The sequence below is a fragment of the Equus caballus genome, chromosome 17 (genome assembly GCF_041296265.1).
Source record: "Equus caballus isolate H_3958 breed thoroughbred chromosome 17, TB-T2T, whole genome shotgun sequence".
Taxonomy (NCBI): Eukaryota; Metazoa; Chordata; class Mammalia; order Perissodactyla; family Equidae; genus Equus; species Equus caballus.
This window is the reverse complement of record NC_091700.1, coordinates 23201236-23221985: the sequence shown is the minus strand read 5'-3', so window position 1 is coordinate 23221985 and position 20750 is coordinate 23201236. Positions and strand designations below refer to the sequence as shown.

Below are 20750 nucleotides of genomic sequence, written 5' to 3'. Positions count from 1 at the left end.
CATGAAGCCATGCTGAAGTGGTGTCCCACGTGGCAGAACCAGAAGGACCTTCAACTAGAGTATACAACTATGTACAGGGGAGGCTTTGAGGAGAAGGGGAAAAAAACAGAAAGAGGAGAAATTACAACAGATAGCACGGAAATACATAGGATTATAAAAGAATACTATAAAAAACTATATGCCAACAAATTGGACAACCTAGAACAAATGGATAAATTCTTAGACTCATAGGAACTCCCAAAACTGAATCAAGAAGAAATAGAGAGTCTGAATAGAGCAATTACAAGTAAAGAGATTGAAACAGTGACCAAAAACCTCCCCAAACACAAACATGTAGGACCAGATGGCTTCTCTGGAGAATTCTACCAAACATTCAAAGAAGATTTAATACCTATCCTTTTCAAACTATTCCAAAAAAGTGAAGAAGATGGAATGCTTCCTAACTCATTCTATGAGGCCAACATTACTCTGATACCAAACCCAGACAAGGACATCACAAAGAAGGAAAATTACAGGCCAATATCGTTGATGAACATAGATGCAAAAATCCTCAAAAAAATACTGGCAAATCAAACACAGCAGTACATTAAAAGGTTCATACACTATGGTCAAGTGGGATTTATACCAGGGACACAGGGATGGTTTAACATCCACAAATCAATCAATGTGATACACCACATTAACAAAATGAGGAATAAGAACCACATGTTCATCTCAATAGACACAGAGAAAGCATTTGACAAGATCCAACATCCATTTACAATAAAAACTGTTGAGAAAATTGGTATGAAAGGAAAGTACCTCAATACAATAAAGGCCATACATGAGAAACCCATAGCCAACATCATACTTAACAGTGAAAAACTGAAAGCCATCCTTCTGAGAACAGGAACAAGACAAGGGCGCCCACTCTTGACACTCCTATTCAACATGGTACTAGAGATCTTGGCCAGAGCAATTAGGCAAGAAAAAGAAATAAAAGATACCCTGATTGGAAAGGAAGAAGTAAAACTCTCACTGTTTGCAGATGACATGATTGTACATATAGAAAACCCTAAAGAATCTACCAGAAAGCTATTAGAGATAATCAACAACTACAGCAAAGTTGCAGGGTACAAAATCAACTTACAAAAATCAGTTGCCTTTCTATGTATTCATAACAAACTAGCAGAAAGAGAAGTCAAGAATACAATTACATTTATAATTGCAAAAAAAAAGAGAATAAAATATCTAAGAATAAATTTAACCAAGGAGGTGAAAGACCTATACACTGAAAACTATAAGACATTATTGAAAGAAGTCAAAGAAGACATAAAGAAATGGGAAGATATTCCATGCACATGGATTGGAAAAATAAACATAGTTAAAACGTCCATACTACCTAAAGCAATCTATAGATTCAGTGGAATCCCAACCAGAATCCCAATGACATTCTTCAATGAAATAGAACAAAGAATCCTAAAATTTACATGGAATGATAAAATACCCCAAACAGCCAGAGCAATCCTGAGAAAAAAGAAGAAAGCTGGAGGCATCATAATCCCTGACTTGAAAATATAATATAAAGCTATAGTAATCAAAACAGCATGGTACTGGCACAAAAATAGACACACAGATCAATGGAACAGAATCGAGAGGCCAGAAATAAAACCACATATCTATGGACAGCTAATCTTCGACAAAGTAGCCAAGAACATACAATGGAGAAAGGAAAGTCTCTTCAATAAATGGTGTTAGGAAAACTGGACAGCCATATGCCAAAGAATGAAAGTAGACCATACACCAAAATTAACTCAAAACGGATTAAAGATTTTAATGTAAGACATGAAATCATAAAATTCCTAGAAGAAAATATAGGCAGCACACTCTTTGACATTGGTCTTAGCAGCATCTTTTCAACTACCATGTCTACTCAGGCAAAGGAAACAGAAGAAAAAATAAACAAGTGGGACTACATCAGACTAAAGAGCTTCTGCAAGGCAAAGGAAGTTACTAAGAAAATGAAAAGACAACCTACCAACTGGGAGAAAATATTTGCAAATAACATATCCGACAAGGGGTTAATTTCCAAAATACATAAAGAACACATACAGCTCAACAACAAAAAGACAAACAACCCAATCAATAATTGGGCAGAGGATACGAACAGACATTTTTCCAAAGAAGATATACAGATGGCCAACAGGCACATGAAAAGATGTTCAACATCACTAATTATGAGGGAAATGCAAATCAAAACTATAATGAAATATCATTTTACACTCGTCAGAATGGGTATAATTAACAAGACAAAAAATAACAAATGTTGGAGAGGATGTGGAGAAAACGAACCCTCATACACTGCTGGTGGGAATGCAAACTGGTGCAGCCACTATGAAAATCAGTATGGAGATTTCTAAAAAAGTTAAAAACAGAAACACCATATGATCCAGCTATTCCACTACTGGGTATTTATTCAAAGAACATAAAATCAACAATACAAAGAGATCTATGTACCCCTATGTTCATGGCAGCATTATTAACAATAGCCAAGCCATGGAAACAACCCAAGTGCCCATCGACTGCAAAATGGATAAGGAAGATGTGGTGTATATATATACAACAGAATATTACTCAACCATAAACAAAGACAAAATTGTCCTATTTGTGACAACATGCATGGACCTTGAGGGTATTACATTAAGCAAAATAAGCCAGACAGAGAAAGACAAACACTGTATGATTTCACTCATAGTGGAAAATAAATAAAAACATGGATAAAGAGAACGGATTAGTGGTTACCAGAGGGGAAAGGTGCAGTGGGTGAAAGGGGTAGAGAGGCACACATGTATGGTGACGGATAAAAAGCAGACTATTGGTGGTGAGCACAATGCAGTCTATACAGAAACTGATACATAATAATATACACCTGCAATTACACAGTTATAAACAAATATGACCACAATAAAATAACTGGAAGAAATTTAACTGAATTAAAACATATAAATATTTCATTTAATACATATCAAATCCTTATTTATTAAAAACCACCAATGTTTTCAAGTTAACTTGCTTTTGTAAAGATCTCAAATTAAAGGCGTTTATATTTGATCTAACAAATAGGTCACTTATTAAAAAGGCCCCAATTATATATTGCTATTTTTAAAAAGCATTCTTATGTGTCCATTCATATAAAATAATACTGGCAACCTGCCTATTCTGCTCCAAGGGCATTGCTTTTTTTTTAAAGATTGGCACCTGAGCTAACATCTGTTGCCAATCCTTTTTTTTCTTCTTCTTCTCCCCCAAATGCCTCCCTCCCCAGTACACAGCTGTATATTCTAGTTGTAGGTCCTTCTAATTGTGGCATGTGGGACGCCGTCTCTGATGAGTGGTGCCATGTCTGCGCCTGGGATCTGAGCCAGCGAAACCCTGGGCCGCAGAAGCGGAGCACACAAACTTAACCACTCAGCCACTGGGCTGGCACCCAAGTGCATTGCTTGACCATGTTGCTGTCTGCATAAGTCAGTCGCATAACGAGGAACAATCAATTTATCACATGATGTTATTTTAGAGAGTTTTAGAGCTTACATAAACCATTGGTGGCTTCTTTTTATTTTTTTAAAGATTGGCACCTGAGCTCACATCTGTTGCCAATCTTCTTTTTTTTCCCTCTTCTTCTCCTCCCCAAAGCCCCCCACTACAGAGCTGTATATTCTAGTTATGGGTCCTTCTGGTTGTGCTACATGGGACGCTGCCTCAGCATGGCCTGATGAGCGGTGCCACGTCTGTGCCCAGGATCCGAACCAGCGAAACTGTGAAGTGGAGTGCGCGAACTTAACCACTCAGCCACGGGCCAGCCCCAGTGGCTTCTTTATATGCTTTGTACATTTATGATGAGAAATTTAAGCTAATTTATTTTATAGAAATTATTTATATTAATATTTATATATTATTTAATATTTATAAAATTACAAAATTAAAATCATAAAATTTATTAAAATTATAAAAACTATTATTAAATTTATTTAACTATATATTATTTACACATTATTTATATTATTTTATATAGATTAATTTAAGCAAATGTTATTATCATATTAAATATAATGGAGAATAAAAACGAGAAAGTCTGAGGTTACAAGGTTAACTGGGAAACACTTAAAACTGGCAACTAATCTTTGTACATTGGAGCCTTTCTCAATACCACTCAAAAGAAAAACAGAAAAAAAATTGGACACGGAGATGATATGAGACATCTGTCCTCCATAACACTAATTTCAAATTTTTGTCATCTTGAAAATCATCTCATTGTTACCACTAATTGACTTTAAAACAAATAAATGTGTTAATTTGAACTTTTATAATGCATTCATGCTAATAAGTGCTTTCTGTTTTATACACTGAGATTTTACTAAACTTTTTGAAAATGGGACTCTATGGCTTTCAAGTGGCATGGCAATCGCATCTTCTAGAAAACTGGGTCATGCATTTCCCTTGCTGGCCCCCTCGGCTCCTGGTGGCTGAAATCCTGATCCCTGACCCTCGCCCACAAATCCCTGAGCACCTCTGCTGCCTCTTAGATGGCTTTGTGGGCACCAGCAAGACCAACTGTGCTCCCCCTTGGGCCTCCCCTCCAACACTTCTGCTGCATGCAGTGCTCCTTGCCCACACCTTCATTTGGATGGCTATCTGACTTAGTTAGGTCTCAGTTCACCGGTCATCTTGAGAGGCTTTCCTGACCACTCAAACCCAGTCATTCATTCCCCATTACAAACCTGTTTCATTTTCTCACAACAGTCATCACTGATTCTCTTGTTTATTCGCTTGTCTGTTCATTGTCTGTTACTCCCACTAGAGTGTGAGCTCTGCCACAGTGGGAACCTGTCTCTCTTGTTCTTGCCACACCCTGGCCTGGCACGTCTTCAGTTTTCAATGTCTATTGCATAGATGAATACATGACTTGTCCCATATTAAGGCAATCACTGATTCTATTTGCTATGAAGCCAACATGTTTACTCATTAGCAAGTGTGAATTCCCAATTAGCACCACATAAGGTGCCTTGAGCCAATCCTAATTGCTAGAGAAAGAGAATAAACACTGAATACCATTATCACCGCCTTGTTAGAAAGGGAAGGCTAAACTGAGAATTACTGAGTGGCTAAAACCCAAGGCTCCATGACGATAAGCAGTCCTGGTCTCCAGAAGGATTTACTCTTAGGTGCACTAGTGTGAGACACACCCATTTTTTTCTGCTTCTATTAATAGAGAAATCTCCCCAAAAGTCCAATAAATCTATTGCTAAATGCAGTGATTCCCACTACAACGACCATCTCCTAGCCATAACTTTTACATATTCTCCAAGTTCTTCTCAACCACAAGATCAATGATGTCATACTCACCTGTGACCAAATGGGCCTTAACTGGCTTTCCAAGTGCCAGCCACAGAGATGGGAACTACAGCACCTTACAATAAAGACCACACCTGGGACTTGGGTGGATATGTTGAGAGTAGTGTCAGGTGCAAAAGGAGACATCAAACATAAACAAAAAAATGTCCCGCACTGCCCCTCACGTTCTTTTTTCTTCCCACAGTCCAATACATCCAGAGGATTTATTAATTCTCTTAAATGCACTACAAAAACAACTTTACACCTGTACTCGGAGGGTGCCAGAAAGCCTACACTTCTTGCCTCACTTCCCTCAGGATTTAGGAGCAGCCCACTGAGAAAAGAGCAGTAGAATCCGCCTCTGCCTGGACTCTGTGTAAAACCGTAACTCAGTTTCAGAAGCGGTGTTTCTGGTCATCTGTTTCCAGCTGGCTGGAATGCTTTACTCTCAGAGACCCATCACATCACAGTCGGAGATAGGGAAGAAAGAAAGTCAAACTGAAAAGCAAAAACTCACTGATAATGAAGTAGAGAGGTGATTAGCCAAGATCTTCTAAGAACCTCTCACAGAACTAATCCTTGCTTGGAATGTGAATATCATTATTCAAATGATATGACCTATACAACAAAAAAACACTCTTTTTTGAAAATCTGCCTTTGTATGCTTCTATTGTTGCTCAAATGGGGTTAAATAAAACCAACTTCTAAAAAAAGGATTAAATTATTTCATACTACTTTAAAGGGATACAAGGAGCCATCAGTAGTTTGTTAGTGACATTAACCTCATGAGTAAAACGATTTTTGAAAAGGGGTCTGGTAGGCAAATAGAGAAAGTTGACGTTAAACTAACTTAAGTCATAATCCAAAAGTAAATTTACTCATGTCATCCTGGAAATACAGTCTGAGGATGTGTTACTGGCAAACTAACACAGAACCTGCCTCCATACCTGTCGGCTCACCTCCCTACACCAACAGCAAACGACTGCTTCTCCTCCGGCAGCAACGCCTCTCTCCAGGCATCTCAGAAAGACGCTGCCCGCCTCCACCACAGCGGCGGCGGAGGCTAAGCTCCTGAGTCGACTTCTAGCACAGTTCAGGCACCACTTAAAGGTGAGCAAGGAGACCTTTTCTTGCTTCGTAACAAATGAAAAATGGTATTTACAAAAGCTTTTTAAATTATGAAACATCAGACCATAACAACACCAAAAAAAGGCACCTGGGATTTAACATCCATAAAATAACACAGAATCAATTATTGTAGTTGACACAGGCGGCTTAGGCATTAACTAAATGCTAATGAGGACTTTTACTTCCTTGAAAGTTTATTTTCCTCAGCCTATTCTTCCTGTGCCCAGGATGCAAACAGTCAGCAGAATCCCCGTTTGGGTAATCCAGTCAGCCTCTCTGTAATTTCCTGAACCATTTACTCCCTTTGTCCCACTAACGCATTTCCTCACCTGTTCTGAGCATCTGCCAGGGAGCCTAGAGGTTTAACTGGTCTTGCTTGGGAGCATTGTGGACTCTCCAATTGTTCTCCTAAGAACGCTCCCTGTTGTCTCAACCAAAATATTTGCCAGTGTTAGGCCTTGCCCAAGCTTCTTCCCTGCACAAGATTAAATCCATTCAATTAATTTCTTTTATAGACTAGTCTTCATTAAGGTGGTTCTGGCTGGAAATCATCTTTCTCAACAAAGCTTCTCTTTTCTGAACCATATCAAAGCAGTTAACAGCTCTCATGAGCTTCTTTTTCTTTATTTGCCCTCGAGTGGTCAGCTTGTTTGGCTTCTGTATTCCTTTATGGGAGGGTATAGTTTCTATGTTTGCTCCATGTTCTTTCTACATTTAGGGATATAAAAGGCAACAACTCATAACTATTATTTTCTAGCTTCCTTGGAGTTCTGCCTGTGACTTTATCAAATCAGCAGACTTTGACCCTTTTCTGCGGCCCCTAATCAGACTCCCACTGCCAGGAAGTCGCCCCTCCTGGTCCCTCTGGGGCTCCGCTGCTCTCCAGGCACTCTCAGAAAGGGGAAATTGCACATGGGAGCTTGTGTGTGACTCTCGGTATCTTGGCTTTGGGAAAAGAACCCTGGAGTTCAGAGACACGGGTCCCCTGTCTTTAGTGGGGCAACTCGAGGTGGGCGACTCCACTTCTCTGAGGCTGAGTCCCTCCTTCTGTGCAGGAAGACACTTTCACTAGCAGCATGTGGTGATAACTGTTATGAGAAAAATAAAATGGGACATAATTTCTGTTCAGCCCGTGGCACTAAAAACAAGGGAGCGGAGCGGGGCTTCTTGAGATTAAAAGACTTAAAAAATACAGCAAACAAATGTTACATGTGGACCTTGCCTAGATCCTAATACAAACCTAATAAAACACTAAAAGGACAGGGTTGAGATGATCAAGAAAACCTGTGTATGGACTGGGTATCAATTGGTAGCAGGGAATTATTGTTGATTTATTAGATGTGATAACAGGCATTGGAGTTACACTGTTTATATGTAATAACATAAACAAGTATAATATATATTAGTCATAACACGTCATGACGTATAATGTGATATTTAGAGCTACATCTTGAAGTCTGTAAGGGTGAAATGTTGTGATGGCCAGGATCTGTTCTATACGCTTCAGCAAAGGAAAACAGGGCCAAAAAGAGGCTACTTGAAGCAACTGTGGCAAGATCTTGCTAAGCGTTGAGTCTGGGCAATGAGTACATGGCAGTTCGTTGTGCTAGTCTCTCCACAACTCGGAATGCTGAATATTTGAATAATTTAAAAACCTTTTAAAACAAATGTATTAAGGGAGTCCCAGGCCGAAGTTATCATAGTGGAGAGGTCGGAAACAATGGAGCAAGGTCAGAGGGTGTGTCTGGAGGTGGATGCATTTGTCCTCAGGGCTGCAGGTCCCTCCAGGACAAGGGTCTGTCTCCTTTGTCCCCGAGTCCCCTTTGCTTGGCCCAGTACTGCCACAGCTGTATGAAATCAGAAAAGAGAAGGGCCCAGGGGCAGCATGAGCCACAGAAGGGCATGGCCAAGCTTGGTGAGGGGAAGCGTGGGAGGGCAAGGGGAGACAGGAGGCCGAGAGTCACACAGGTCAAAGAGGCCGAGGAGAGAGACATCATTCGTGTCCCTGGGCTGCACCTAGCTCAGCGGACAGTGGGAAACCATCACAGGTTTAGACCAGAGAGCAGCATGGCTTGGGGCTGCGCTTCAGAAACCCAGTTTCCAGCTGTGTGGAGGGAGGAGAGGGGAGAGAAAGGCACCACGGCAGGGGACCAGTTGGGATAACAGAGCTGGAGAGAAGTAACGGACCTGGGAAAGGATACTGGCCGAGGAGGGGAAACTGGCCCTTTATGCTTGAGACCTGGTGCCCCGCCGGCTGCAAAGACGAAGAGGGCACAAGATGGGGCTGAGAGGGAGCCTGTGGTACTGGAACAGCTGGTCATGAATGGGAGCAGAGAACCCTGCAAGAAGAGCTGGTTCTCGGGGAGACGGCGAGCCCCGGCCGACATGGGCCTTCACGTGGACGCGACGTGAGCAGAGCACCTCCTCAGGGGAGTCGCAGCCTGGCTGGGAACACCCTCTTCTTTGCCAACAGGAGGCAGTCAAAGCAGGAATCCAAAGGCTGACTTGGGAAACTGTCAGGATTTTGAACCCTCTCCCATCCCCACAATCTAAAACTCACTGTGGCTTGCCCACACGCTCTGAGGTGACTGGGGTTCAGTCGGATCTTTGCCCTTTGCCCCAGCCTGGGGGGTTGAACCCCGACTATACAAACCAGAGAGTGCTACGGACAAAGCGCCTATGTGTTAAAACGGCCAGTGAAATTTAATTGTTATTCAGCTTCTAAGTTAGGGGACCCATGAATGTTAGTTAACACTTTCTGAACGTCTACATATGCTATAGATTTAATATGTATTATTTCATTTGAACCTCAAAGGAACTTTATGATGAGAAAACTAAAGTTCAGAGAAGTTAATAACCTAGCCAAGGTCACACAGCTACATGAGTGGCAGGGCTTGGAGCCCAACTCAGGTCCGTCGGTCTCTACAATCTGTGTTCTTGCCTCTGCTTCATGACACAGTGATGGAAAAAACGCAGCTGGAAGTAAAATAAATCTTAACCAGGTGTTGGAAGCAGACATTTGCCACCTGGCCTGGAGAGGCTTGCTAAAATGATGCCATAATTTCCTATCCTTTCAGCTAATAAAAAACTAATAGATATTTTAGGGAAAAAAGTGTGGGAAGGAGTACAGGGGAAACAAAGGGAAGACAGATATATTAGTATTGCCAACAACCAAAATTTGAGGAAAAAAAAATTTTTCCTGAAATGATATAAAGTCTATATTGGAGAAAGAATATACAGTAAAGCTGGTGCATCTCACATTTTTGGGCTTGCTTCTACTCATCTTTGACTCAGCAGTTGTACCAACTGTGATTTGGAGGTGTGACAAAACCAAATAGCTTTTTGAACATTATTTTAAAGATCAAAGGATTTCTGCCTAAAGATAAATGCATAATGGCTATTCTTTAGTTGAGTACTCAATTCAAAATATATCGGGAAGTTTTTGTTTTTTAATACAATTGGTTTTTAAAAGAGCACTGGGAGACTGCTGCCTGGAGTGGAGGAATAATCGTTTGTCTGAAAATCCTGCTGATGTGTTTCAGGCTCTGTCTTCTACTTTTCAGCAGATAACACTCCATTAGGATTCCCAGATCGGCCACTTGGACCAGCGCCCTACCTACGGAGAGGGAGCCTTGATGAAATGGAAGCTGAGTGAGCACCGTGGATCCCAGACAGAGCAGTGAATCAGATTTCCCTCCCGAATTCCCAAGACGTGGACAGGCTGTCTGGATTACCCCGTGTGCGTGGTTCAGCCCCGGGGTCACAGGGCCCACGCATCAGCATTCAGGGAGGACATAAAACCAAATGGGAGATTCAAGAGATCGCTCACCATAAGGTGAAGATCAGTCACACAGATGCCTTTATCAGAGGCACAGAGAAAGCCATGCTTGGGGAAAGCACTTAAGTGAAAGAAAATTCCACCGCTTTGCTGGGGAAAGGCAGGGGCAGCAGCCAGAACTCCACGACCTTGAAACTGGAGAAAATCAGCCTAGCCCCCTCCCTGCCCCCACCAACTGTGATGAACAGAAAGAAGGTCTAGAATACAACAAGGTCTCCTTTTTGCTTATTCAGACTAAGTATAACTAGATGTTTTCATCAAATATATTCACCTTTCTTCTTGCTTGTCAAAATACCTAAAACATCAGAAGACTCTCTACCCCACACCACGGGAGAAAAACAATTTAAGGGGAAAAAAAGTTAATTTGTCATCTCACATAACATTTTAGGCACTTGTTTAAATTATATTTGCAGAAGTAAGTGGCCATCAGTAGATTTTCTTCTACCAGAAAAAAAAATTGTATCAGATACACTTTAGAAATAAAGAGGGGAAAAAAATATTACCAAAACATTGAAAAAAGGAATTCTTCCATTTAGCTCCTCATTTTTCAGACTTGAAAAATAACGATATGCACGATAGACTCTCTTCCACACACAGGACAGGGGAATAGCTCTTGGTAAAGATTACTGGGGAAGGTGGTTTGGGGAAAGATATTCTGAACAGGGCAAGTATTAACAAGCGTCTAGTGTCTGTAAGGTACACAAACAACATGTCAAGAAAAATGCTCCACCAAGAAAAGATGAACTAAAATCAAGACCAACTTTTTGTTCATTACCTTAAGCATTTTCCTACTTCACTCCACTTTCTAGATATCTAATTCTCCGACTTTGCCCTTTCTCATTATCAGCTTGTTTTATCTAAGTCATGATAACAGGCTTCTTTATGCATAAATTACACAGGTTAATCTTGGAAGACAAGATGTACTAATGAAAAAGTGCAGAAGCACACTAATGAAATTTTAAAGTTTACCACAATAGTGTAAAAGTTTGGGGCTTAGACAAGATCAATAAAATGTTAGGTTGAAGTATTTTATTGAATGAATAAAGCGTATAGAGGGACACTTAGAACCCCTAGCTACTGTTTCAAAATTGTAATTGTAAATTTGGCACAAAAGTGTTTTTTAAGATTAACACATAAAGATTTTTGTTCCATTTCTTCTGAGTACATTCCTGAGAAAAACTGCTAGAATATTTGCCAGTGACTTGGACCCGCATTTTACGACTTGGCAGAAGGTCCTGAAGGGGCCTTAAGAAAGGCTTTCCAAACTGAAAGCCTTTGTAACCCTCGTAGTTAGGGATGCTGAAGACACCAGGGGGCCAGAGGCTTTGCTGGCCCTGGGGGGGGGGGGCGGGGGGGTGGAGGGGTTGGGGGGATGGGGGAGTGGGGGGGTGGCAGGAGGGCTGTGGGCTGCTGGGGAGTACCACTCCTATCTGTTCCTCTCTGTCTGGGTAGGGCGATGCTAATGCCCTAAATGTCTCTCCATCTGTGATTCTATGTAAGCTCTGTTCTTACCCCATGAGATAAATGGCCCTCGAACTAAAGGCCAAGTGACTGCCTGCATATCTCTCAGCATCTCTCTGGCCACTTTCAACACAAGCTAACACACCAGGCACCAACACCAGGCACAGATAATGCAGATTCCCCTTCCCTTCCTCACTGCCACCTCAGTGGACTTTTGCGTTTCCAGCCAGCCAGTCAACAAATATTTACGGAGTCTCTCCTATGTGCCAGACTAACAGCTAGAGAGATGCATGGGTCAACATCAGGCGGGCGTGGGGAATAAGGATGAGGAGGTGTGAGAAGAAGCAAAAATGCTAAGGACCTCTCAAAGACGGCATCTATAAATCTTTAGAGAGAAGATGGAGCTGAAGAAGCTTCTACCCCACCCCTCCTGGGCTTACCCTCCCCTATCTCTCTCCAGCACCAGAGGTACACAGGATCCCAGGCAGGTGCGAAGGAAGAAAACAAAGGTGATAAAGGAACTCCTGGGAGGCCAAGCAGGACAAAATCATCTCTTGCAGAGAGCAGCATGCTGCCATTATCTAGTTTGCAGATGGACCACCCAGAAAATCTGGGAGCAATTAGGATGGAGAAAAACAAATCCGGGGGTGGGGGAGGCTGAGGATGATAGGAGGCACAAAGTCCCCAAACTATCTTCTGCTAGGAACACAAAAGTGAGGCAAGACACTGGGATTAGAGGAAAAAGAAACCCGTGTAACCAAGCATAAGCAACCACATTCACACATTCATACACCATCACGTCAGCTACGAAGCTGCGAAATTCTAGCTGCGAAATTCACAAAGGTAGGAAACCGCATTTAAATTTGAATTATCTTCTGATATCCATTTGAACACTTAAAAGTGATTTTTTAACAGGATAAGTGAATTTTTAAAAGTACATTCTTTTTATCAGCAACAAGCAAAGACAGGCTTACACTCTCAAGGCTGACAGCCCACGGTTCCTTCAACATGGCCACTCTCCTGCCAAACTGAAGACTGATTGCTGATAGTTTGCCTTCCTGCTGTGGATCAGGCAATATAGTGTGTTGTACACATTGTTTCATAAACCCTAACCCCCCAAATAATAGTCTTCTTCCATAACAGATGAAGAGACAATCTCATTACATGAAATAGCTTGCCCAAGGTCCCGTGGCTAATCAGTGGCTGAGCCAGAATTGAACCGCAGGCTCGCATTCTCTGTGGAATGCACAACGGCCCTCCAAACTGAGTAGGGGCTTCTCTTGGCACACAGTCTGACTTGCGCCTTCGCACAGACTGCTCTCTCAGCCAGAAACACTCTCTCATCGTTTCTCTCCATCAAGTCCATCTGTCCTTCACATCTTCAAAGCCTTGTTGTCCATTCTATCTCCAACATGAAGCCTTTCCTGATTCTCAAGCCAGATGGCCTCCAGGACTGCTCCTCTTCGGAACGCGCTCTGCGCTACTGACCCCATGTCTGGTCTGTTTAAGAACCTCACAGGCCGGAACGAGACCCTGCCCCACATCAGATCAAGCATGCTAAAGTGTATTGTCATGTCACATTATATGGAACATCTTCCTGTCAAATATTTGAAAGGAGTTTTAGAATTTGGCTCTGATTTCTCATTTTACTTAGAAATTACTTATGATTTCTCAGCAATCACTGGGTATGCTTGAGAATTCTTGAGATAGAGTCTATAAGTTGTTTTCAAATATGATAAAATTTAATGTTCTTATTAAGCTTAATAATTATTGACTGGTATTCATTTTAGAGTTTTAAACATTTATTTTATTTATTTATTTAAAATTTTTTTTGAGGAAGATTAGCCCTGAGCTAATTATTGCCAGTCCTCCTCTTTTTTGCTGAGGAAGCCTGGCCCTGAGCTAACATCCGTCGCCATCTTCCTCTACTTTGTATGTGGGATGCCTACCACAGCATGGTGTGCCAAGCGGTGCCATGTCCACACCCGGGATCCGAACCGGCAAACCCCAGGCCACTGAGAAGCAGAATGTGCGAACTTAACCACTGTGCCACTGGGCCGGCCCCCTAAACATTTATTAATTTCAATTTGCAGAGGCTTCCTCTACAGTAGTCCCTCCCTCCCTTATCCACGCAGGATATGTTCCAAGACCCCCAGTGGATGCCTGAAACCGTGGACAGTACTGAACCCTATATATACTATCTTTTTTCCCATACATACACACCTATGATGAAGTTTAATTTGTAAGTTAGGCACAGTAACAACTTCTCTTTGGCATATCTGAACTGCCAGGGTCATACTCTTGCGCTTTGGGACCATTACTAAGTGAAATAAGGGGCACTTGAACAGAAGCACTGCGATGCCAAGACAGTCGATCTGATAACCGAGTTGGCTACTAACTGACTAATGGGCAGGTGGTGTACACAGTGTGGATATGCTGGACAAAGGGATGATTCACATCGGGGGGGGGACGGACGAAGTAGGACGGCATGAGATTTCATCGTACTACTCACAACGGCACACAATTTAAAACTAATGAGTTGTTTATTTCTGGAGTTTTCCATTTAATATTTTTGGACAATGGTTGACGTGGGTAACTGAAACTGCAGAAAGCAGAACTGTGGAAAAGGGGGGACTATTATATTTTTAGAGCCCATGAATATTTTTTTTTTAAGGTCTCAATGTCGTAGGCCCTTGAAAATCTAGTAGGTGCTAAGCACTGTGCCTCAAGTGTCCGAGGGACAGAAGAGCTGGCCAGCCTGGCCGCGTGCTGTCCGTGTGCGGGTTACACAGAGATCTGCTCTATAGATCTGCTTGAGACCCTGATGGGGTAGGTGGCCCTGCCCATCCCGTCAGGACCTCAAGCCCACTGAAAACAGTGGTTTCTGTGTTGTTGACTGACCCTTTTTACAGCAACAGCACAGCTGCCATACAATGAATGCTAATGGATGCACTTATTGAAAAATGTCATAAACAAACACAAAGCCACCACTTCAACTACGCACTCTACAACCCCTTTCCTAAAACAGCAATGGTTATTTGAAATTATACTCCTGATACTTCTAAAAATGTTTGGATTTTCTTTCCTTTAAGAAAAAATATTGCTTGGAAAGATGATACAAATAAACAGAATATAAACAAAACACAGTAGGAATGCCTAGCAGTATTCCACTTCTATATTTCTGTTTCATCAGCAGTTAGCTACAAATTTCCTTCTAAGCATTTATAGGGGAGTTGTAGTCATAATTTTCTAGACAATCTGTCTCTAACGCAGCAATAGCTCTTTATTACCCTGCAAACTGTCCTGGGGTCCAGGTAAATTTCCTCTGGTAAACTTTAACCAAACGTACTCTAATAACACTTGAACATACACGATTAAACAAAAACTACTCAGATGCCCCACTGTGAGGTACAGGGGAGAGGAGGGTGATGCTCCATGAGAAACAAGGGGAGGGAACAGCAGCATTTGCTTCCATGAACTAGCATGTCTGTAGGTCACATGATACTTTCTCAATGCCAGTAGAAAATAATAATTCATTAAAGACAAAACACAAAAAACCTCAGGTATACTTGAAGTGGACTATAACAGGATTTACATGAATAATTAACAACATGCATAATTCAGCATGAAAACCTCTACAGTAGATACTCATCCTTTCATATAATAATTGAGCCTGATAGCAACAGGCCTCGCTTTTAAATACTCTTTGGTAATACTCCTTTTCTACCTTAAGATAATATTGCTACTATTTCTATTTTCTACATGTGGGTTGTTTTGCCCACGTCCACCAACAAAAACCCCAGTGTTAACTGGGGCAGGTCCAGTGACTCAGAAATTCAGATTGCATGTTGCCACTGAAAGAGTGAGATTTAAATCTATGACCACATCCTTAGAGAATAAGCAAAATGCTGAAAACCGAGCAATCTCTGCTCACATTGAAAACTGGGAGGAGAAAAAGAAACACAGGAAGGAAACGGGAGGAAAAGGGCCAGAAGGACTCGTGTTCTGCACATACTCGGATGGCGCCGCCCCACCTCTTTCCATTACTGTCCCGAAGCATCGCCTTTCCCATCACTCTGGACTTAGTTTCCAGCTCCTGCACCTCCTCCAGCAACGTTTTCTTGCAGGTATGCTTGGCCCTGTGTCACAAAGAAAGACAAAAAGAACATGACATGACACAGCTGGAAAGATCAGTCGCTCCCCTCATGGGACACATCTGAATACTCTTTCACCAAATCCGAGGCTTGTAACATCACAGAACATTCATGGTCCCTGTTGCATGGCAAGGGCTCCATCTTCGTAACCTGGGAAACATCCCAGTCCTGCCGAACAGACTCAGACCACGAACATCAGAAGTGACCCTCCTCCACCTCCTAAAACCCTGCAGATCTGGCTGGGGACCCCAGACACTCAGAGCAAAGACCGGGGTTTATGGATACTCATGGGTGTGTCTCTAAAGCTTTTCACTGTAAGACCTTAAAACCTGGAAGGTGCTTTCAATCCTCACCTTAGTGGATGTATGCGGGTCCCTTGGCCCTCGCCCCGACTGTGATCAGAGAGCCCGGGGTGAGCAGTTTCCTCTTTCTCTTTTTGGTGTGAAAACAGCCACTGTCAGGGCAGGCATGGGATTTATAATGCTAGAGTTCATGCTCTTCATGTCAAAGCCTTGACCTAAAATTTGGGGTCAACACAAATATCCAGGCACAGCTTTTCCATCCTGCTCCTGCAGAGACTTACCCGTGGGGCCCATGTATGTAGGCCTCAATGGTGTTAAACAACCAATGGAACAACGAAAGCAAGCTGGCCTTCCCACCAGGACTGAAACCGCAGCCTGGACTCGTCCATCTGCTTGAACTGTCGGAAGAGTTATCTGCACCCTTTTTCTGATTAAACTAAGGAATACCTCACAACGACAATGTTGAATAAGAGGCTGATCTCAGGGTCCTCCTACAACTGAGACTAAACACAGAGCTACTGTTTGGAAACAATATAGGCGAAGAAGAGGCATTTAACAAGATACAGGTTATAAGTGGCAAAAGAAAAACTATAAAAAAGGCTCCTAACTGAACAATATGGGGCGGGTTCCCTTATTAAGAAAGTTTTCTATGAGGTTCAATATAAATGAATGTGAGGGTCCCGCTAAGGACCAGGACTCCCAGACAGAACAAGAACAAAACTGAGCACGTCTGCAAGGAAGTGAAGCCAGCGTAAGGGAACACTGTAAGGCTGTGGGCTGTTTCCGTGGGATCACATGCTCCCGCCCACCCTCCACCTCCAAGGAAAGAAAGTCTGTTAAGATAACGCCCAGCCATCCCGCAACACTCCAAGTTAATCTATAATGGAGTATTAGTACTAAGACACTGTCTATGCGCCTGCCATTCCTTTTCCCCAAAGTAAACAAGGGAACTGAACCACACAGCTTCTAACACATAATACCTTAATTACATCAAGCAGAGTCCTGAGACTCAGGAGGGATAAAACACTGCAGTTCAAAGCAGGGACTGTGGAATTTTAATTCAAACAGTAAATGAGAAAATGTTAAACATTTTGCTGGAAAGGAGACAGTCAAAAAGAAGGCTAAAATTTACACTGTTCAATATTAATCCAAATGCTGGGCCCCAAACATTATCTTTTATCTCACGGGTTTATGGGACTATACTGATAAGAAGTCGGCTTCGCGGCAAGCCCCATTCTGTTCAGATTCACCCCCAACGTATAGATCCCATGAGAACAGATCTGCTCGTCCTGAAGGAGGAGCTCACTCTCCGTTTCAGGACTGTCCTCACTCCACCATCATCCTCCGGTCCTCTTCCCTCTCGAGCCCACACAGAGTAAGCATTCTTCATCGACCTCTAGAACAGCCCACAGTGTTATCTTCTGGGCTAGGTGAGAAGGGTGGCACTAAGAAGGAGGATTGGAACAGGAAAGGCTGGGCCACTGGGTATAGGGCACTGGATATCTACAGCTTAGGCCAAGGAAGAAAAGAATCTGATCCACTGCATTGAAGCTGCCAGTTTTCACTCATTCACAAAATCGCCTCAGAGGGAAATGATCTGAGTATCTTGATGCTACCAGGCATTGTGCACGTTCTCAGTGGATGAAACTGCATCCACGTCCATGAGTTACTCAGCAGCTTTGCAGTATTTCCCTTAGGCTAGCTCCTATGAGCTAGCCTGGGAACTTAACCACTGTTTGAGAACGCTGAATGGCAACTCTGGGATGATTGGCTAGGCTTTCTGCGTGAGGCACTGGAGTAGACGTGATGCCAGCAACGTAAAACCATTTTCTCAAGAACCTTTACCTAATAAAGCCCTAACTAGATAAATGATTCCAAAATCTCCCGTCAGAGTCTACGTGTGAATTGACTAAAACCTAATAGTTATAGGTTTAAAAAGCCAGTCTTGAAGCATTAGCCACTGGCATGTAATTTAGGTGTCACCAGGAGCTGGGGTTTGGCTTATTCTGAGTCACACCTTAGGCAGAGTGAGCCCCATTATCTGTGAACAGCTTACCCCAGTGGCCCAGGGCTGGCTTCATCTAACTCCACATCGAGAGCCAGACAATCTCATGGGGGGCAGGGCAGGGGTGCACAGCCATCAACAGAGAGTGTGACAGTCGCCTGGGAGCCTTCAGATACAGCTCCAGGTATCTCCAGGCTATTAGGGACTTTAAAATAAAGAGATCAGCTTAGAATCTTGAACTTTTCATCTTTTGATTTCTGAAACTTTTTTCCTGAACTCTTTCTCTTGCATGGAAGGATAGTAAATTAGAAGGAAATGTTAAATTCTAAACGTAGATGAAAATGTAAATACAATGTACTTCAAAAGAAAATAGTTTAATCATAAAGTTTTAAAAAAAAATCAAGGCCCATTTGTACACAGAAATTTCTTATTACCTTTATTTCCATTTAACTGCCCATCTGGGATTATAATAAGGGAATGAAGTCATTCTGGAATTGTGGAATGCATTGTGCGCTGACTGGTAAAGTACAAGAGATACGGCTAGAGAAAAGGAGACGGGTTCCTGTGTTCAGTGGCCTTGAGTTTTTTATTATTTTTATAAAGCAATACTAAGGAATTTGTCTGAGAGGAGAATAAGTACACGGCGGCTGAGCTAAGAATGCTGCCACAGGTAAACACTGTGGAGAGTGTGAGCTGAAGGATATCAAAAAAGTTCTGGGCAATTTAAACTTCATGCTTCTAATAAAATACTCAGAGCCAGGTATCACATATAATCAATCAATTTTTTAATAAAACATGTGTTAGTTTGGTCCCTCAAGAAAATCCTGGTTCACAGGATAACAGAGTAGGTATTTCATGGTGTCCAAATCTGACTTAAGATAGTCTAATAATGGATCTTCATCCAGAAAATTGACAGACTTCATGGAAAAATGACCGAATTACCTCATGCTGTCTTTTTTCTTATTTTTAACACTTCAGGTCCTGACATGGAAGAGCGAGACCGGGCAAAGAAGGGGGAAAATGCAGAAAGACAGAGCAAGTCATGTTCTCAAGCGCTCAGAGAAATCTAGGTGAAAAGGCAGGCCTGTCTCGTGCTGGCATTTAAAAGCTCTTTCAAAATAGAGTTAACCACCAAAACTCAAAACAAAACAAAAATTCCTTAAGACTGGCCCAAGGCAAGATGAAAGTATTACGACACAGCAGGAGACTCCTCCCAAGGCCACATGGCCATCACAGGGCAAGTTCTTCAACTGCTCCTTAATGCCTATCCACTGAATTTAAAACTCTTCTTGGAAGTCCGAGGTGCATCATAGCACATCGTGTTTCAATAAATAGCTGACAATTTGAACCAAATGATGGGTGGTTGTGGACAATCAGGATTAATATTTTTGTTCAGTGTGCAGGGAGAGAAAACAGAACGTGTTTTACAAAGCTGGAATTCAGAAGGAAATCACAGTGCAGGCTGTGGCCTCATCAGAGGTAAGGAACTCACAACATGCTTTCTCTTCTTGGGAGCAGCCTCTATAAATGTACTCAACTCAACAACAAATATTTCAGGCTGGGAGTAAAATGCAGTAAAACATGGGCCCCATGATCAGAGAGAAATGCCCAAAGAAACTTGCAAAATTCTTGTTTTCGAGGAGAGAGGTGACTTCATTAGATAGTAAATATACATTACAAATTGAGCATATGCTTTGGGCAAATACTCCAGCTGAGAGCCAATAATACATGCCATTCTCCCTGGTCCCCCAAATGAAACGAGACAAACATGCACTTTAGAAAGTGTCTCTGGGAGTCAGTGGGGTCCTTCCCGCTCAGCCCGCCGCCGAGGTGCTGTCTCCTCCTGGGCAGGGCTGTGATCTGAGTGCTCACCAGGCAGTGGGCAGCAGGGAGGACAACACGCACGGCCAGCCTCTGCTCGCCACCCCTCCAACCCCCGCCCCAACATCTTCTCTGTAGGGTCCTGTCCCTGCTCCTACCTGGCTGGCAAGTTTCTTGGGAAGGAAGTGACTTTTACTCTTCCCATATGGTGGAGCTAGAAGCAGTGTCATTTGATTTATCACTGTTAAAATGTAAATGGTGCTAATTATACCGAGCCCAGGAGACCAAAAACAAGTCCTGTTTGAGGGAGTAGATAACTTGCCTCACAGTGATGGGGAACTTTTACTTAGAATATATTGGAAAAGATCCAGAAAATAAACAAGTAGGCAGAGACATCGTCTCTTTGAAACTCACTTTGAAATGGTAGAAAGATACTTCTGCTAAAGTCTCACTTGGCAAATACACAGTCTCAGCAAAAATTTCTTTTTCACGACATTAAGATAGTTGAATTTAAATAGGCTGAGATTAATTTATAGTCAAATTACTGTTCTCAATCACTATAACTAGAAAAGTGACTTGATGTAACCAAGACAGTGTTATATTTATCTAAAACTAACTTGATTATCTTGCAAAATTGAAGAAATTTGGCAAGGTGATATATTGTGCCACAA

General features: G+C 42.2%; 1 protein-coding gene across 11 annotated transcripts in view; it reads right to left on the bottom strand.

The window, feature by feature from the left end:
* The window catches only part of ATP8A2 (ATPase phospholipid transporting 8A2), a 592801-nt gene that overhangs the window by 41037 nt on the left and 531014 nt on the right, over window positions 1–20750 (bottom strand). For all 11 annotated transcript variants that reach the window (XM_070240119.1, XM_070240124.1, XM_070240123.1 and 8 more), the window contains one exon: window positions 15832–15936. In XM_070240119.1, the coding sequence (XP_070096220.1) occupies window positions 15832–15936 (105 nt within the window). The remainder of the gene's footprint in view (window positions 1–15831; window positions 15937–20750) is intronic.